Source organism: Toxotes jaculatrix, chromosome 23 (assembly GCF_017976425.1).
Source record: "Toxotes jaculatrix isolate fToxJac2 chromosome 23, fToxJac2.pri, whole genome shotgun sequence".
NCBI lineage: Eukaryota > Metazoa > Chordata > Actinopteri > Toxotidae > Toxotes > Toxotes jaculatrix.
The window spans coordinates 3,157,929-3,176,332 of NC_054416.1; the positions used below are offsets into that span (position 1 = coordinate 3,157,929).

General features: G+C 40.4%; 2 protein-coding genes across 2 annotated transcripts; both read left to right on the forward strand.

Annotated features, from left to right (window-relative positions):
• Positions 1-504: 504 nt before the first annotated feature.
• LOC121177464 (lymphocyte antigen 75-like) lies at positions 505-3,066 on the forward strand. The gene is made up of 6 exons (XM_041031793.1): positions 505-535; positions 631-669; positions 1,034-1,420; positions 1,694-2,047; positions 2,163-2,254; positions 2,512-3,066. The coding sequence occupies exons 1-6, from the start codon at positions 505-507 to the stop codon at positions 2,617-2,619; spliced, it is 1,011 nt and encodes a 336-aa protein (XP_040887727.1). The 3' UTR covers positions 2,620-3,066.
• A 1,902-nt stretch (positions 3,067-4,968) lies between these two features.
• LOC121177465 lies at positions 4,969-17,739 on the forward strand. Its single transcript, XM_041031794.1, has 21 exons — positions 4,969-5,074; positions 5,904-6,134; positions 6,220-6,586; positions 6,859-6,954; positions 7,048-7,281; positions 7,393-7,540; positions 7,742-7,768; positions 7,873-7,937; positions 8,166-8,288; positions 8,665-9,031; positions 9,216-9,219; positions 13,616-13,668; positions 14,541-14,775; positions 14,931-15,309; positions 15,456-15,551; positions 15,650-15,883; positions 15,968-16,115; positions 16,221-16,247; positions 16,356-16,420; positions 16,624-16,746; positions 16,965-17,739. Exons 2-21 carry the CDS (start codon positions 5,908-5,910, stop codon positions 17,364-17,366), a joined length of 3,420 nt encoding a protein of 1,139 aa, XP_040887728.1. The 5' UTR covers positions 4,969-5,074; positions 5,904-5,907; the 3' UTR covers positions 17,367-17,739.
• The last annotated feature ends 665 nt before the right edge of the window (positions 17,740-18,404 follow it).

Consider the following 18,404-nt stretch of genomic DNA (forward strand, 5'->3'; position numbering starts at 1 on the left):
TTGCGCTGCAGCTTTGTTGCACAAGTGTCACAGTTAGCTGAACTTCTGCTTCTTTCAGCCATTCAACAACATTTTCCGTCACTGAGCTTCAGTCAGTTATGATAAAACTGTTAATCACCCTCAAATGAGAACATCTTATTCTTTCTAAATACCTGGTCCTACATCAGTGTTTGGCGTTTTTTTTATTTTTAATTACATTTTTCACTGCGATTTGCAGCAATCTGAGATGCCTAAAAATCTAAATCAGACATGATTTTCCATCAGCTCCAGGGACAGGATGGAGGCTTTAATCATTGTTAGTGTCTGAAAAAGATGAGCAAGAGATCGGATGACAGCTGTCTGGCTGTCTGACAGCTGGATTTGAGAAGGTCAGTGCTTTGCATAGCAAGGGACTGAACCTGCTATAAAGACCTAAGGCAAGGAGGAGACACAGGTAAAGGCAGATGGTGGTAGTTTCAAATTCAGTCAGACTTAGATAAAGGACAAGAACTGGAGAGTTTGGACATGTCACCAGTCTGTAGTCCAGTATGTTCAGGTAAGAACTGTTTAAAAAATATTATTATAGTTATCCTGTGTAAGTTATTTATTGTACAATTTGAGCAGTAACTGAGCAATAACTCTCATCCACAGGCATCAGAAGGTTCGCACTGTGTATTCTCCTTTTATCAGGTCAGTCTGTGTGTGTGCCAGTGGCTGTCCTGCAAACATTGAGTGACATGTTGATGCTGGCTGATGAGGCTTCATCCGTCACTTCTGATTTTTGACCACGAGGACATCGACTTATTATTGCATATTATAACTTATTTGTTAAGAAATATCAAGAAACCTGGGCATTCTAACCCACACAAAGATGTTTTTTAAGCAGAATTTAGCAGATTAAATGATGTTGCTGGTAGTTGGCGGGCTTCAGATCAGAAGAGCCGTTATAAACATGTTTTAATTTGGAGGATTTATTTGTTCTAGATCAGATGCCAGTTCAGAGTACTAGTACCTTTCAATCACCTCTGTACATCATGTGTTCGCTTGCCTGCAGGGCTGTGTTCATGCCTTCATCATTACCACTTTATTGCTGAACCAAAGACATGGGACGAAGCACAGGAGTACTGCCGGAAAAAGTACACTGACCTGGCCACTGTAGACAACATGACGGACATGGAGCAGCTGATCGCAGCTGCAGGCCCTGGTTACGAGGGAAAAGTGTGGATAGGCCTGCGTGACTTCCACTTGAGCTGGGGGTGGTCAATGTATAATGGAAGCCTCTATAGGGGGAATGACTGGAACTTTAGGAAGTGGAGCCCAGGTGAACCAAATGACATAAGACGTGGGGAGCTGTGCGTGGTCATCCGGCAAGGTGTCTGGTATGATTACCAATGCAATATGCCTTTCCCCTTTGTCTGCTATGACATGAAAAATATACATGGTGAGTAACATTTCTAAGTTATTTGTTTTTGCTTTTAATTTTTAGCAATCAATTCAATCACATGACTTTTGTATTGTTGTAAAAATATCACTGTAGGCTCTGAGATGATTTAATCTTTTCTTTTTTCAATGACTCTTAATGATACTTTATAAGCCAACTGATGCAGAAAATAAGTGCCAGATTAATTAATTATGAACATAATTCTAAAGGAAAGTAAAAAAAAAAAAAAAAAAAAGGAAAAGTATTTTACAATGTGTGTAAACTATTTTTCAGACTTGCCACCCACCGCCGTTGAGAGATATTTCTTTATAAACACGGACAAGTCATGGTACGAAGCTCAGGTCTACTGCAGAATGCAACACACAGACCTGGCCAGTGTGAGGAATGAAACTGAGAATGAGTCGATCCAGCAGGTGGTACCGACTAACCAGCCAACTGCGATCGGTCTGAACAGACACACCTGGATCTGGTGGTCAGATGGCGCTTCCTCCCTATTCACACACTGGGACAATGGGCACCCACGGCCTGATACCGGGAACTGTGCTGCTAGTGTTATTGACGATACTCACCTTGGAAAGTGGGTGGAAAACGACTGTCAGGAAAACCTCCATTTCATGTGCCACAACAGTGAGTCATTGTCCTCTCTGAACAACCTCACTTTGATTATGTGGCATCAAATTTCTAAAAACGGACATTTCCTAACCTATTTCTTATCTGATCTATATTTCTGTTTCATTGTCAGAGAAGAAGCAGATGTTTTACTTTAAACTGACAGCACTGAAGTCCACAGTGGACCTGAATGACCCTGATGTGACGGCGGCCATCTTGAATCAGGTGAGTGTCTCCAATACACGTGAGGAATTATACTTGTATCTCAATCCTGAGTGTACCAAGAGACATTTTGAAAAGTGCATGAATTACAATGAACATTTTAAGGTGTTGGGAACATAATCTACAACGATTAACCTTCCAGCTCTGTGTATCATAAAAAAAAGCACATACTTTGTCAGTGGCAGTAAATGAGTAACATTGACAAAGTTTTTTTTAACAATGTCATCACTATTATTGTTACAAACATTTTTGTCTTTCAGTTTGAAGAGAAGATGAAAAACAAAGGGATTTCGAGAGATGTCAAAATTGCATGGAACAAAAAGCCTGAGGAAAACGTCTTTCACAAGCAAGAAAAGAGTGGAAATTAATCAGTACTGACATAAGCTAATTTTTTTTTATAGTGATGTAAAACTTAACTTTACACAGATTGGTAAATGTCCCTTTTTAGCTGGATTTATGCTTTTAAATATTTAAACATCATAGAAAATAGATATGAATTGACAGCCAATATCCAGGAAAGAAGTGTGTAAGATATAAGATATATGGTATGTCTTGTTGTATGATTATGTTGTTTTTACTGTTATATCTTAGCAGCATAGATTCCACCAGCCTGTCTCTGTGGTCAGACAGACACGTATCTGTCCTTTGTGTCAAACCTGCAAACACACCTGTAATCATATGTTGATTAGTTTGTTTCACGTGCAGTAGGAATTTTGTTTTACAGTTACTCTTACTCTCAGTGTGTGGAAAAATGAAATGAAAAGACTAAAACCAACAACAAAAAGCCTCTAAATGAAATGTCAGAGCTCATTTAAATGGAGCACGGGTGGTTTGAAACCTTTTTTCCATGATCTCAAATGGTATCATAGATGTAAAACAGATGCAAAGCTGAGCAGTCTTCTCTGATGTAAAACTGTAGGTTGAACTGAGAAGTGTCTGCTTCCAGCAGGAATGTACGAACCAAAAAATCAAAGCTGAGCTTTTACTAACAAACGTTCTGTCCCTGGACATCACCGTCTGTCAGACAGTGACCTTGGCCCATGACCCCTGGGTCATAAAACTCAAACTCATGGAGGGAACTCAAGTGGCTTTTTTCAAGATTTTTACATAACCACCTCCAGAACTGAAGAGACAAATGAAATAATGAAATTAATGAATGAATGATTCCCTGCAGTGCTGTGACTCCTCCACTCGGTGGCAATAAAGTACAAGGCAACCCTGCACTTCTCTGTCTGTAATGCCAGAGAACGCCGCCTTCAGTTCAAACCTGATACCTGCGTTCTCTGATAAGGTCACGATAATCACTGGTTGCCAGGCACATTGAATGTACACCTGATGAGAGAAAATCTTATCTGCACACTCGGTCACCTGCTCGAAAACAAATAGTTCAGCCGTGACTAAGCTCTGCTAAAGAGTTAGCAGAGTTTGCCACAACATTTGTAATATGTGCTTTCGAAGTTTGTCAGTGTGATTTGTGTTTTGAGAATTGATTTAGTTTGTGTGTTGTTTTATTCTGGTTTGAAGAGTTTATCTATTAAGAGTGTTTTTTTTTTTTACTTCATATCATTGTTTTAAAAGGTGACACTACACTTTGTTTTTGTCACCCAGTACAAGATGATCTTCAATCTGAAACACAATCACAAAGACAAAATGACAACATGAAATTAACTTAATAATGGCAGCATGTAGACTATAACTTAACTTAAGAACAGTAATGATAGAGAGCAGGTGTGGCCAAAAAAAAGCAGATGCAAAAATATAACATCACCCACAAAAATCCATGTAGAATCACAGTATCAGTTTCAGTAAAAGGTATGGTGCTATAGGGACTTGCAGACTGCCAGTCTACGTCTCACAGATGAACCTGCAACAGAATAAAGAGCCAGTCCCACATCAAAACAAGGTTTACGAAAGGTTACTTAACTGTATGTTGAGTTCAGTCCCCTTTTTCAGGTTTCTGAGCTACAAAGCTGGTTTTGCAGGCAGGTTGTGCCAGCTCTGGGAAGTTCCCAACATCACTGTCACTGATCAGGATTCTTCATCTCATTCCTCTACTCTGGTTGGCACTCTTTAACTTAAAATAAGTTAAACTCTTTAACTTAAAATAAGTTAAAGAGTATGTGGTTTTGTTTGCCTCAACCATACCTCAACCATGGAGCACTGAACCATGAAACCCCATCATATTGTTTTGAGAGGCAGTTGCAAGCAATATATTTTGCATTTAGGTTGGAGGACTTGTTGTCCTTGTTCAAACCAATGGCCTAACGGACAGACAGGGTGCTGTATGTAAAACAAACACTGGGGACAAATGTATTTTGGGGCTGTATAAATAAACTTGACTTTGACTTGACTCGAAGTGAAAAACCTTTTTTCTGTGGGTGACCTCATCCTAACCATAACCACACTCAATCAACTGTATCAGTGCACAATAAGGAAAAATGATGTAAGGACAAAAATCTGATCCTCCTGTTGACATCATGTTGTCTCATAAAACTTTGACATGTAGCATCAGAAGGAAGCATTTAACTGAAGATACGAGTGTGACCTCATACCCCTCCCACAAACCAGTTGTGACATATTTAATATCGTAATGTTTACAGGTTAGTGAATTATGCAGCTGTTATTGTTCATTAAAAAGCGCGGGTACAGAGAAGGACAATTAAAATGTAACGTGAAGTAATGAAGGAGAACCAGAAATACTTGTTAAACAAACTTTGGGAGGAACTTTCTACCCTGGTGCCCACGCAGGAAGAGACTGAACAGATTCACAACAACTGCAGGCAACATATTTGTTAAGGAGATTCTGTCCATCGACCTACAGAGGTAAGACATTATTTATAATAAGCAAATAGCAGGGAGAGAATGAAAACATACAATGAGCTATCAGTCGCCACAGCTTCCATATAAACTGTAATTTGCTGTTTTGCTTTGTTTTTCAAGAGGAAAATGCTCAGATTACATTTTGTGAGGCACCAACTTTTAAATTAAAACACAAACACACTTCTAACCAGTTTGAGGGGACAAAAAAATCTGTACAGGATCAGAGATGCAGAAAACATTATGTTTTTAGCTGAGGAACCTTTTTTTTTTAACACTTCTGCCAATTTCAAATGTACTTTTACAGAAGGAAGTCTGGTGCATCATGTCTTTGTTTTTAACTCCTTCTCAGCTGGGTGATCAGAGCAGTTAAAAATTAGTTGCCTGTCCTGATCACTCACTTCATAAGGTGTTTGAAAGGTGTCTGTCCAACATTAAATTTTTTTTTGCTCGTTCATGAACTTTACTTTCACCTCAGAAAAAAATAGTTTGTGACGTTAGTTTAATCCCTTTCATGACTGATGTAGCCGTACGAAGCTGCTGTTCTCTTCCAAAGATGTAATCAGCGAGCGGCCCTGCCTCCGTCGCTGGAACAAACCCTGCAGCTATTGTTTCTTTCTGACCTTATTCCTCACAACAAGTGAAAGAGTTGCACAACTGAATCGAGGTCAACTATTTTTGAGCTGAACACAAATGTTGGTAGTACATAATTAGCTCTAGAAACATTACATCAACTGTGTGGATCCAATTTGGACAGACAGATTTGTATGAAGCAGTTTTATCTGTATAACATGTAATGGCACGTTTGTGTAAGTAACCTGCTGTGGTTTGTCAGAAACATGGCGTCCATGCTGACTGAAGAGCAGTTCTGGTGCAGCATCTGTCTGGATATCTTCAAGAACCCTACCTCCATCCCATGTGGGCACAATTTCTGCCTGGAGTGCATCAAACGCTTCTGGGACACGAGACATCATTCGCAGTGTCCACTTTGCAAAGATACCTTCGAAAACCGTCCAGAGCTCAGGGTCAACGTCGGCTTAAAAGACATCACTGAGCAATTTAAAAAGTCAGTTTGACCTTTTTTAAGCACTAATTTGGGCAATTTCTATCCCGTTTGACTTGAATTAACCAGATTTGTATTCAATCAAAAGGTCTGTGAAGGATAAGCCAGCACACAAGCCAATCCCGAAGAGACGAACCACAAGACAAACTTCCAGGTTTAATGTTTCCTGCGACATCTGCCAAGGAAACAAAGCCACAGCGATCAAGTCGTGCCTCGTCTGCCAGGCATCTTACTGTGACGCTCACCTGACGCCTCATCTAATGGATCCAGTGATGACGAAACACAGACTGATGGATCCCGCCACCTTCACCATGAGCCACTTCTGCAGGAATCACAACAAGCTCCTGGAGATGTTCTGCATGAAAGACCAAGTGCCCGTGTGTGTGAAATGCACCGAGTGGGACCATAAACACCACGACACCGTCCCTATTGAGAAGGAGAGCAAGAGGATGAAGGTGAGGAAGAGAGGTGTATTTTATCTGCTTTTATCTGCATGATGCACACAGTGTCACATGGTGTTGATTTATTATAACTACTAAACTAAAATACTTTATTTTCTGTCTGTTTCACTGTAAAACAATTTGGGAACCAAAAAGGAAAATGCGACGTTTATGTGTGGATTTAATTTCCTTCTTCACTGGATACAGATAATGTTTTGCTTCTCTTATGAAGCAAATCAAAGTGACATCTGAACTGAAATTAACGTGTTCACCTTCAACCTTTACAGACTCGGATAAAGAAGACAGAAGCTGAGTTTCAAAAGATGATCCAGGCCAGAACCAGAAAGATTGAGGAAATTGATAATTCCACGGAGCTGAGCAGAGTAAGCTTTAATTTTTATATTTTTCAATTATAAACACAAACTTTTATTTGGCTGTTTTGTTATTAATCATCATCGATTTATACACTTCTCCAGGCAAATAAAGATGAAGAGATACAGACCAGTGTTCAGGTCTTCACGATGGTGATCAGTGCCATTGAGAGAAACCAGGCTCTGCTCATCGAGGAGATCGAGCAGAAGCAGGAGGCAGCTGATAGGAGAGCAGAGGAGAGTCGCAAAGAGCTGGAGCAGGAAATTAACGAACTGCAGAGGAGATGCACTGAGCTGCAATACCTGGAGAACACTGATGACGCTCTTCATCTCCTACAGGTTGGTCCGCACAGAATACTGCTATTATTTTGGTAGGCTACAAAGGATATCACTGCTGATTTCAAATCATGAAGCTCATGAAGAATGTGTGTCACCGTCATCTTGTTTTAGAGTTTCCCCTCTCTGAGTGCTCCGCTGTCTACCAGGGACCGGTCCGAGGTCAGCGTCCACTCAGACATCTACATAGGGACAGTGAGGAGAGCTGTTTCCAAGCTGGTGGACGTCTGCCATGAACTCGAGAAGAAATTCTCTGCAGAAGGTCAGTGACTTCTGTTGTCATATTGCTGTTGCCGTCATTTTGAGTATGTAGAATCAGCAACTACAAAAAGCTTTACCATCAGACACATGCCCTTTTTTTTGTACACTTTAAACAGCCCCACACATTCACCAAATGTTCAAATAGCTATTTCATGAACCAAAATCAACAACTGACAACAGCTCCTTTTTTTTTCTTTTGTAGAAGTGATCAAGACGACTCAATACGCAGGTATGTGTTTGGACTTCAGTGAGTAAATAACAATGAGAGAGTTTACTCACCCCCATTCCTCACATCCATTCCTTGTGTTCTTCTCTCTTTTTTTCTGCCTGCAGTGGACGTAACTTTGGATCCTGTGACTGCTGCAGGCTGGCTGTCTCTGTCCCCGGACGGAAAAAAGGTACAGAGATTTCTGACTGAAAAAGGTGACAGACTTTGTATTTCAGGACAGTGCTGCGTGGTCCAACAGTTTAATGCAACACTTGTTCAACACCTTCAAAGTTCTGGTCAGGGAGTGTTTGAATGGACAGAGAAAAATCCAGGTGTTGCATCAAGATAGAATAATATCATCAATCAAATGAAGTGATTCTAACATAGCAGACGTGTCGTTGTTGCTAATGATCCTCAGGTGAGCCTCAGCAGCCAGCCCAGGAAAATCATGCTCCCCGACGACCCCCGTAGGTTCGACTCCTGCGTCTCTGTCCTGGGGAAAAGAAGCTTCACCTCAGGGAGACACTACTGGGTGGTTCAGGTAGGAGCTCAGGTCAATTACAAGCACTGCAAAAAAAGAAATTTATATTTTGAAGTTACAAGTTAAAAACAATGAAAAATCAATCACCAAATCCTGCTTCATGCAGAAATCCAAATGACTCTTCACACCCCCTTGTGGCTGTAAAGATGTTCAGCTGCACAGGACATAAACATCTCCCAACATCTAAAGGATAAGTCAGATTAAAAAAAAAAAAAAAAAAAGGTTGGGAAACAGTTTTCAAGGCAAAAATACCAACAGAATTTCTGGTGTTTTCAACCGAAGAATTCAAGACAACAGTTTTTACAGGATCTTTTAAAGCACCTGTTTTTCCACTGGTTTGTCTGTGTAAGTCTGTGTTCTGTACACTGTGTTTCAGGTGGGAGATAAAACAGACTGGGATCTTGGTGTGGCAAGGGAGTCTATTAATAGAAAGGGGGCCATCACGGTGCGTCCTGACAACGGCTACTGGGCGATCTGCAGGCGTAAAGGAGGCAGTCTGAGCGCCTGCGCTGGGCCCTCCGTCACCCTCCACCTCCAGGAAACCCCTCAGAAAGTGGGCATATTCCTGGACTACGAGGAAGGATCAGTGTCCTTCTACAACGCAGAAAAAAAGACTCACATTTACACCTACAGCGGCTGCACCTTCACTGAGCCTCTCTACCCGTACTTTAACCCCTGTCTTCATGACAACGGGAAGAACACCGCCCCGCTGGTTATCTGCCCCGTGGAGGTTGAGTCCATGTGAGAGACAGCAGCAGTGTGAACAGGAGACTCAGGGGAAAGAAAATGTGTGTGGATTTGGAACTTCTTATCTGAAAGGGTTAAATAAAGTTTAAATGGTTCGATACAGCTAATGGCAGATTATTGATGAACTCCATCACAGCAGCTGTACCCTGTGCACTCTCTCTGTATCCTGGTGTCCTTTAGACAGGTGTGACCTCCTGCTGAGATCCTGTCCACAGCTCTACTCCTTCTCTCTAACTAAGGCTGCTTTGAATTAAAACACTCACCAGGTGGCGTGTGTTGTTGATGAATGCATCGCCTATTGCAGAAGGTTGTCACAGAGCCCAGTAGTGTTTCCTCCTCCTCTCCAATTTTACTACAAATATAAAGTTTGTCAGTTATATCATATTTGTTTCTGAGGACATGAGCTTTCACTGGTCAAAGACTTTGGACAAATTAAATAAACTTAATCAAACAACAACTTTTTAATTGTTGTCAGTTTTTATTACCTGGACCTCCTGTGTCTGTATAGAGGGGGCTTTGAAACAACATGAAGACCTCAGTGTACAATCTACACAACTTTGAGTTCAACAGTTACACGAACAAATCAGTTTGCTGTAATTTAAACATTTTTTGGTAGATTTTGGTCGGTGGGATTTGGAATCATGACCTCAGTATCTCTAAAATCCTGACTACGGCCTAGGATTTACTTGGTGAAAAGAAAAAATAAAATTAAGGCATCATCTCATCCAGTTTGAAATCTTCTGTTTAGTCTGTCTGAGTGGAACCAAAGGATTAAAGTGTCTTCTTACTCCACAAGTAACATTTCCTGTTTCCATGACTGAGCTGCTTTGAATTCAAACACTCACCAGGTGGCGTGAGCTGTTGATGAATGCATTGCCTATTTAAAGGGAAAAGCAGCGAACATTAAAATGGCTGTAAACAACTGTAGAATATCTAAAACAATATGTTTCTATATTTTCATAGGCTGCTTTAGTTTTCCAGACTTTGACGAGTGCTTTCTGATTTGTATTTATGGTCACGTGTGCATGAGCACAATGATGCCAGCGTTATTAATACTTTGGCCTGTGTTCATGATTACACAAGCTCACTTCTTGGCATGGTATCAGATGCTTCACAGAGTTGTGGTCTCACTACTGTATGAGTCCTACATTCCTAAAATGTTTGCAAACCTATTTCTAAGAGCTGTCCCGCTGCAGGTAGGCTCACCACAGTGAGTGCGAGAAGCCCAATGAATAGACAGTGCATCTGTTAAGTAAGAGACTGATGTAACTATACCAGTTCTGCTGCAGTCCTGTGGCCCCAAGCATTTTGTGTAAGTGTATAAGAAGTTCAACATTCCCTTTTCATAACTGATATTACATTACTGAGAGGAGTCGCACTTGAATCCCTTCAGCAGTCTGCTAAACCTAAAGAGTCATTTGTTCTTCCTCATGTCCACCACTCTGTGTTTGGTACACTTAGCTCTCTCACCAGACTACAGTTAAACAAAAACTAAAAAGACTGGAGTGACCCTGGACATCGGGGTGCTTTTGATCATTGTCATCTGCTTTTCAAGTTCATGAAATAAAAACTAATCCATTAATGTTTGAAGAAAGTTTCATTTTTAATGTTTTAAAACTGTGACAGCGTCTGGTTTGGATTAGAAAACAAAACCACCACCATGTTCAAGTTATTTATTAATGTATTATGTGTACACGCACAGGGTGGTGTACACAACACCTCCCTGGCACACAATGCTTTATTTTCCAAATGGTTAAGTCTGTCTCAGAGGGTTTTTTTAGGGGGGTTCCTTGTGTACAGTACAGTCGTGTATCTTATTCTCTACATAGATATTTAGTCCACAAAACAACCTACGTATTAGTCTTCTGAGTTCAACAGCATGAATGTTTTTTTTCCTGCTGCCAAAGGACATACTGTACTGTACTGTAGATCCTAATCTTGCTCTAAGAATGCATTGTACAAACACAACTGTGTCGCAGGCACCAGGTATTTATACAATAGGGAATACGATACCTTCTCAAGTGTGAAGGTGGGTATTGTTAGTGCGGGTGGCGACAATCAAGGCATCTGTTTGTGCACTCTGATGACAATCTGAAGGAAACATCCCATACTGACGTTATAAGGAGAGGGGATCTCACAAAAGTTGTCTCACTACACGAACATCAATGCAAGCATGTGTGTGTGTGCGTTTGTGTTGCCAAACTGTACCTGGGAGGTTTCGGTCAGTTCAACCAAAACACATACCTATCAAGTAATGATGTCAAATAATGGCATCTTCATCAAACCAAATCAGATCGAGTGACACTTACCAGCATGAACCATACAAATATTGGGCAGCGGCTGAAAACAGCTAATTATAATTACCCAGGGGCTGTATTTACAAAATCTCGTTGTACTGTACAAGCTGTATTCTACAATAAAAAGATTCTTATTAAGTACAGTCAGAGGTAAAGTTTGCAGTTTGGAGCACTGCATTAATTTCACAGCCACAGTAAGTAGTTACTTTTCAAAATAAGAGTGTACAAAACATGATGTGTTAGTTTAGGTTAAACTACCCACCAGTGTGCAAACTGTTCCCCCAACATTAAAAGGTTTCATAAAACTGTGGCTGTTTATGTTCAGGGCCCAGATTTTTGTGCAACACCACTGTTTGTGCATGACAGCAGAATTCAATCATCAGCACACAGTAAGCAGTTAATCTCAGTAAGATTATGTATATTGTTGATGTTGCTGTTGTTGTTGAAGGGCGGACACAAGGGACTATCCTCAGTCTCTACACCACAGGAATCAAGGAAGTCATTACTTTCATTTTGCCTTTTCATAGGTAAGAACCTCCATGAGACTGAAATCTGATTTTCAAGGGAAAACACTCAGGTGGAGTTTCTCTTTCAGTCTGCCAGAATCAGATTAATTAACAGAACTGTAGAGCTGTGTTTTAAACAACCTTTACATGTTTTTTAATAATTTATTTTGGGAAAAAAAAAACGTTAACTGTTGACTGTAATTGTAGTCTTTTCTGTGCTCACTGATTAGATGCAGTTTAACTTTTGCTTAAGTGCAGATTTGAGGTGCTTCTATCTCACTTGTTGTACTTGTTTAAACTACATGTATTTTACACTTTTGGGTACATTGCAGATATAAATCTAACACACAAAAACATAAGCAGTGTAAAAAATAATATGATGCATTATTAGACATTAAATTGTACAGAATTATATATTTTATAAACCTTTCCATTTATTCCTGTGCTGAGTAGAAAAAAAAACCAAGCTCAAAATCAAACTACACATCTCTGATGCAAACAAGGGGCCAAATCTCATTTCATGAACTCTTTCTGTACAATGTGGGCAAAACTTTTTACAAATCGATTGTTGCATTAACTTTACATGCACTGACAAGACGAATGTTTCCTTTGACGTGGGTCAATTCATTATGGGAGTTGCTCCATCTTTTGAAAGAAAAGATGGAATTTTGCAAAACAGGTTCAGCTTCCAGACAACTCAGAGCTCATGAAACGAGGAAGCACACCTCAAAACAAAACAAATAACGCTCACCTGGTCCCACCTGACATGCTATAACGAAACAGTAGCATTAGTTTCATTTCTCTGATAATGTGAGAAAATACCACCCATCAGACCTGAAGCCTGATCAACAGCCATTTTCATGGCTTTTTAATTCCACTGGTAAAGAGAATGCAGGGCAGTGATGGACATACACTTTTCTTAAGACATATTTTCATGTATGTCCTGACAAACAAACCTATATCACGTTACACCATCAGCTTATTTAGGAGCTGAAGACGTTCCATTGCAGATTGAAAAACAGATTGTGTGAGGGAAAAAAAGCTGCATTTTCTTTTCTACCATACAAACCATGATGATTTGAGAGTTCATACTCCACAAAATGGCTCAACAAAGTTGCATGTAAGTTTGCTAACTTTGTCTTAAAAGCCTTAAAAGATTTGCTCTAATTTTTTTCTGTTAGATTTCTGACTTTTGTTGAAAACTACCTTTTATTTCAGCTTCTATTGTTTTTGTTTATTTTTGAGTCTATACTTTTATCATCAATGCTGATGTTCTTTGTTAAATTGTGTTTGATATAAAATGAAGAATGTTTGAACCAGGAAATGAGTAAAAGAAAAATATGCAAATTAATTCAAGAAACGATTTACACAGTTCATTTGCCAGTTCATCATCATCGGGGATTTTCACACACTCTCACATCCATTGTCCTGAGTTAATTATGATCAAGCTTTGGCTGTTGATGAATCATATGCATGTCTGGAAATAATAGCACATGTATCAAAGCATGAGGACACAGCTCAGTATGCAGCAGTAATATGGAGTAATATGCCTGTCCCTTCACTTCCTGCTCCAGCTGAGCTTGATTACTGGTGTGAGGGTAAATTTCATCAAACAAAGTTGGCAGTCTAAGCCGCAGAACCAGAAATACCAGAAAGACTGAGTGGTGCAACAAACAGCATCTGCAGGGAGGAGCCAAGCAGTAATCGGACAATGTGACTAATCCCACAGCAAATAACGACTGATGACGGAGTACTATTTAAGCCTCTGTGCACTGAGTCTGCTGCGTCTGATGAGGATGATCAGAGCACTCAACATGTCAACCCAAACAGGTAAGAAACTACTGATGTTCGACTTCAACAACAAAACTCAATAGTGGTCTGAGAGAGCAAAGCAGTGCAACGCTGCAGCTGCTCCACTGACTTTACGTCACATCAGTTTGTGAATTTAAAACATGCTGACAGATGACCAAACAACCAAAACAGACAAAAAACAAGTTTTTGCTCAGAGATAACTACATCAAACATGTTATGGCGTTACCATGACTTGCAATCACATTGTGAATTCAGTATTTTTGTCTTGTCCTCTGTGTGGTTATATTACAATCTGATTGAGATTCTTTGATCTGAGATTGCTTAAAATGTATTTGTTGCAAGCTTTACATTAATTTGTGATATTGTGCAAGCTAGTGCAGTCTTAGCATAGTTCTATTTATGGCTGTTTGTACCTTTATTGTTTTCTGATCAGTATAGGTCTAAAAATTGTAAAATTACTTCAAATTGAAATCTTGCAGTTGCAACACAGCAAGTTGAAAGGAATAATCATGGTGTTGAAGAGCAGCTTGAATAGATCTGAACAAGTGATATCAAAAGTATCATTTAAAACATTTTAGGCATGACTGACTACAGTGACAAGTTTCTCAGGGCGAGCAGCACACAAAAATGTCTGGTGCCTGTCAGGCGTTACTGTACCTGGACATGGATCATCAGTTTTGGCAAGAAGTCAGACATTTGAACTATGCTTTTACCAGCATGGTATCTTTTTTTAAAGTAAGCTTTGACGTAAGCAGAGCAAAAAAATTCACTTGATAACGAGGGCGACTTCTCTTTCAGGAGCAAAAACAAAAACATTCCTGAGCACAATTTAAAGCCAACAATTTCACTCAGATGTGCATGTTTTACTAAAGTAATGTGCTGTTTTCCAGTCAGAAACGTGGCCTCTGTGACATTTGAGGAGCAGTTCCGATGCTGCATCTGTCTGGACATCTACACAGACCCCGTCTCCATCCCATGTGGACACAACTTCTGCCAGGACTGCATCGAAGGCTTCTGGGATACGAAGGACAAGTGTGAGTGTCCACTGTGCAAAGAGACATTCAGAAACCGTCCAGAGCTCAGGATCAACCACGGATTTGCAGACATCATTGAATTCTTCAAAAGGTTTGTCCTGAACACTATCCTTTACTCTGTTTTTGTAGTATTTTAATTTTAATTTTTTTTTTTAAAGAATTCTTCCACATGCTTCCAAACCACATAAAACATGCATAATATTTTAACTTGGATGAAATTTAACAAACTTTAATCCAAATCAAAAGGTCTCTGTCACCCACACTGAGACATGAGGAGGATGCTGGTGTTTGCACGAAACAATTCCCAAACCAACTCTCCGACGCTGACAATGTTCCCTGTGACATCTGCCACGGGAACAAGTCGACATCGGTCAAGTCGTGCCTCGTCTGCCAGGCGTCTTACTGTGACATTCACCTCACTCCTCACCTGAGGGATCCAACCCTGCAGAGGCACCGGCTGACGGATCCGGCCACTTTCAACACCAGTCACCTCTGCAGAAACCACAACAAGCCGCTGACGTTGTTCTGCAAGAAAGACCAGACGCCTGTGTGTGTGAAATGCACCGAGAGGGACCATAAGAAACACGAGGTTGTCCCCATGGAGAAGGCGAGCAAGAGGATCAAGGTGAGGAGAGATTTTCCTGTACTCCCTTTGAACTGAGACTAAAATTATTTTGTATAAACTTACAAGAAAATCAGCACTTCCACCGAATTTGTGAATTTTCAGCACATCATGTTCAAATTCTATAATTTTTTTTTTACCTTTTGCAGACTCGTCTGAGGACAACAAAGGCTGACATTCAACAGATGATCCAGGCCAGGCTGAGAAAAATGGAGGAGATCAAAAATTCAGTGGACCTCAGCAAAGTAAGTTCTGCAGTGGTTCACAGATGAATGCTCAGAAAGAGTTGGTTCATTATGTTTTTTTTCTGTAAATTTACATGTTATGTCGTTTCCATTGACAGAAAATCACAGAAAGAGAGATTCAGGGCAGTTCTCAGGTCTGCACCATGCTGATAAGCGCCATCCAGAGACGACAGGCCGGGCTGGTCGAGGAGCTCAAAGAGAGGCAGGAAGAAGCTGTTAGGAGGGCTGAGGAGCTGCTCGACGAGCTGGAGCAGGAAATCAATGAGCTGCAGACCAGGAACAGCGAGTTGCAGCACCTGGAGCTCACTGAGAACCCTCTTCACCTCCTACAGGTTAGATATCTGAACTACATTTAAACATTTTTATGCTGCAGCAGCATTTCAAAAACTGAAACTCATGGATCTTCCCTATTTTAGGGTTTCCCGTCTCTCAGCAGACTCCCATCCACTAGAGAGTGGTCTGAGGTTGCAGTCCACTCCGATAACTGCATGGGGACAGTGAGGAGAGCCGTCTGTGAGCTGGCAGATGTTTGTCAGGAAGTTGCTGACAAACTGTCTGAAGAAGGTGAGTAAAGCTTTGGCAGAAAATGATTATCTACTCTCCAAAATGACCAAAAATTCACGTGGCAGCAAAAACATGAAAATGACCTTTTCTTCTCCCTTTTTTCAGAGGCAGACAAGATGAATCAATATGCAGGTATGTTCAGAATCATACACCCTTTTCCCGTTTCAGTAACCTTGTTTAACTTTAAACAGCACCTCCGTTTATCACTCAACTCACAGTTTTTGGTCTTTGTCTCTGCAGTGGATGTGACTCTGGATCCTGAGACTGCTTCAGGCTGGCTGACCCTGTCTCCAGATAGAAAGCAGGTATTGTCTGATTGTATAATCACTGACTTGGAATGTATAAAGAACACAGTCTCTTTCACTGTTACATTAAAACATTTCATAATCAGTACTCAAACGTCCCCTATTGCATTGGGTATAACAGTAATAGAGATGGAAGTAATGCCAAACCTTATGTTTACTGTGATAAGGATGGTGATGATAATGATAATTATATTGATCCACAGGTGAGCCTCAGCTGCCAGAAGAAGAAGAACCCACTCGCAGATAACCCTCAGCGGTTTGACTCCTGCGTCTGTGTTTTGGGGAAACAAAGCTTCACATCTGGAAGACGCTACTGGGTGGTTCAGGTAGGAGCAAACACTCTAAGGCAGCGGTACACTTAAACAAAGCAAAGTCACAGTTTGTGTGGCAGAATTTTAAGTTCAACATGTAGTAAATTCAAGCACACGGTACCTTATTTTGATTCTTTAAAAAGTAGATCACATCATTCGTCATCAATGAATTTTTATGATTGAAAAACATTCTGTTTCCTGTCTAAGTCTGTGTTCTGTACACTGTGTTTCAGGTGGGAGATAAAACAGACTGGGATCTTGGTGTGGCAAGGGAGTCTATTAATAGAAAGGGGGCCATCACGGTGCGTCCTGACAGCGGTTACTGGGCGATCTGCAGGCGTAAAGGAGGCAGTCTGAGCGCCTGCGCTGGGCCCTCCGTCACCCTCCACCTCCAGGAAACCCCTCAGAAAGTGGGCATATTCCTGGACTACGAGGAAGGATCAGTGTCCTTCTACGACGCAGAAAAAAAGACTCACATTTACACCTACAGCGGCTGCACCTTCACTGAGCCTCTCCTCCCGTACTTTAACCCCTGTGTTCAGGACAGCGGGAAGAACACCACCCCGCTGGTTATCTGTCCTGTGGAGGGAAGCAACAGCCAAAGACAGGACATAATCATTGAGTCAGATGTGTAATGTGTCATAAGAAAGGATGATGCTAACTAATGTTTTGAAAGAAAACAGTGATTTTAACATTTTTTAACCTATTTTGGTTGATCATTTATTGTGTACATATATGAGAAACGCTGACCTGTAACAGGCCAAAACCGTTTCTAATAACACATGACAAACATGCTTTTACTGCCTGTAAGATATCAGAGCTGTTTGTTTTATCATTACCAGACTCATGTGTATATAAATGAATATTGAATGTTTTAAATATTGTTGAAGGCACTGCCAAACTTGAATCTATGTGAAATCCATGTCCTAAACAGACGAAGTAAAACCTCAGATACAAACAGTCAGACTGAAGATAAAAGTCACATTTTGAGAAATAAAAACTGAAATTAAGCAACTGGTGTTTTGTAATCTGTATAAGCTGCACCACAACTTCAACAGATACACTAACAGCTAAGACTTCCTCTTACTCAACTTTTAGTTTTCTCAGAAATGCAGATATTCACTTTCACTGGTTGTGACATGTCTGTTATCGATGAGCAACAGAGGACACTGTGCCTGAGCACCACTATACATTTTCATTTATATTATTTATTTATATTACATAGAGTTCTCCCTTTGGATCTGGATCTGTTGGAAAGTACCAAAGAGCTATCCTAACCTTATCACCACCAAGGTTTGTTATAAATAAAAAAGGTCACTTTCTGAAGGATGTGACATGAACATTTCCATGTTCTTGCAGGATGATGGTCATGAGACTGTATTATTTTATTATTTATTTATTAAAAATTTATTTATTATTATTATTTTATTTGTATGAAGGTGAAGGTCACTACCAGTTCATTCAAGGCAAGCCCGTTGGTTTTTAATGTGGATTAATGTTTAAAGAGAAAGCTACTGTGGATCACTGACAGTGTTCATGCCTCACCCTGAGCTACAGGATATCAGTTCAACACTTCCTCTTCACACAGCGCCACACCTAAAACAATTAAAGCAAAGAACATCTCTTTTTGTTTTCAGCCTCATTGACAGTAATAGCAACAAATCTTTGGTCTT

Coding starts and splice junctions, on each gene's coding strand:
- LOC121177464 (XM_041031793.1), top strand. CDS start 505: ATGTCACCAGTCTGTAGTCCAGTATGTTCAG. Junction 536..630: donor CTGTAGTCCAGTATGTTCAG/GTAAGAACTGTT, acceptor TCTCATCCACAG/GCATCAGAAGGTTCGCACTG. Junction 670..1,033: donor GTGTATTCTCCTTTTATCAG/GTCAGTCTGTGT, acceptor GCTTGCCTGCAG/GGCTGTGTTCATGCCTTCAT.
- LOC121177465 (XM_041031794.1), top strand. CDS start 5,908: ATGGCGTCCATGCTGACTGAAGAGCAGTTCTGGTGCAGCATCTGTCTG. Junction 6,135..6,219: donor ATCACTGAGCAATTTAAAAA/GTCAGTTTGACC, acceptor TTCAATCAAAAG/GTCTGTGAAGGATAAGCCAG. Junction 16,421..16,623: donor TGTCTCCAGATAGAAAGCAG/GTATTGTCTGAT, acceptor ATTGATCCACAG/GTGAGCCTCAGCTGCCAGAA.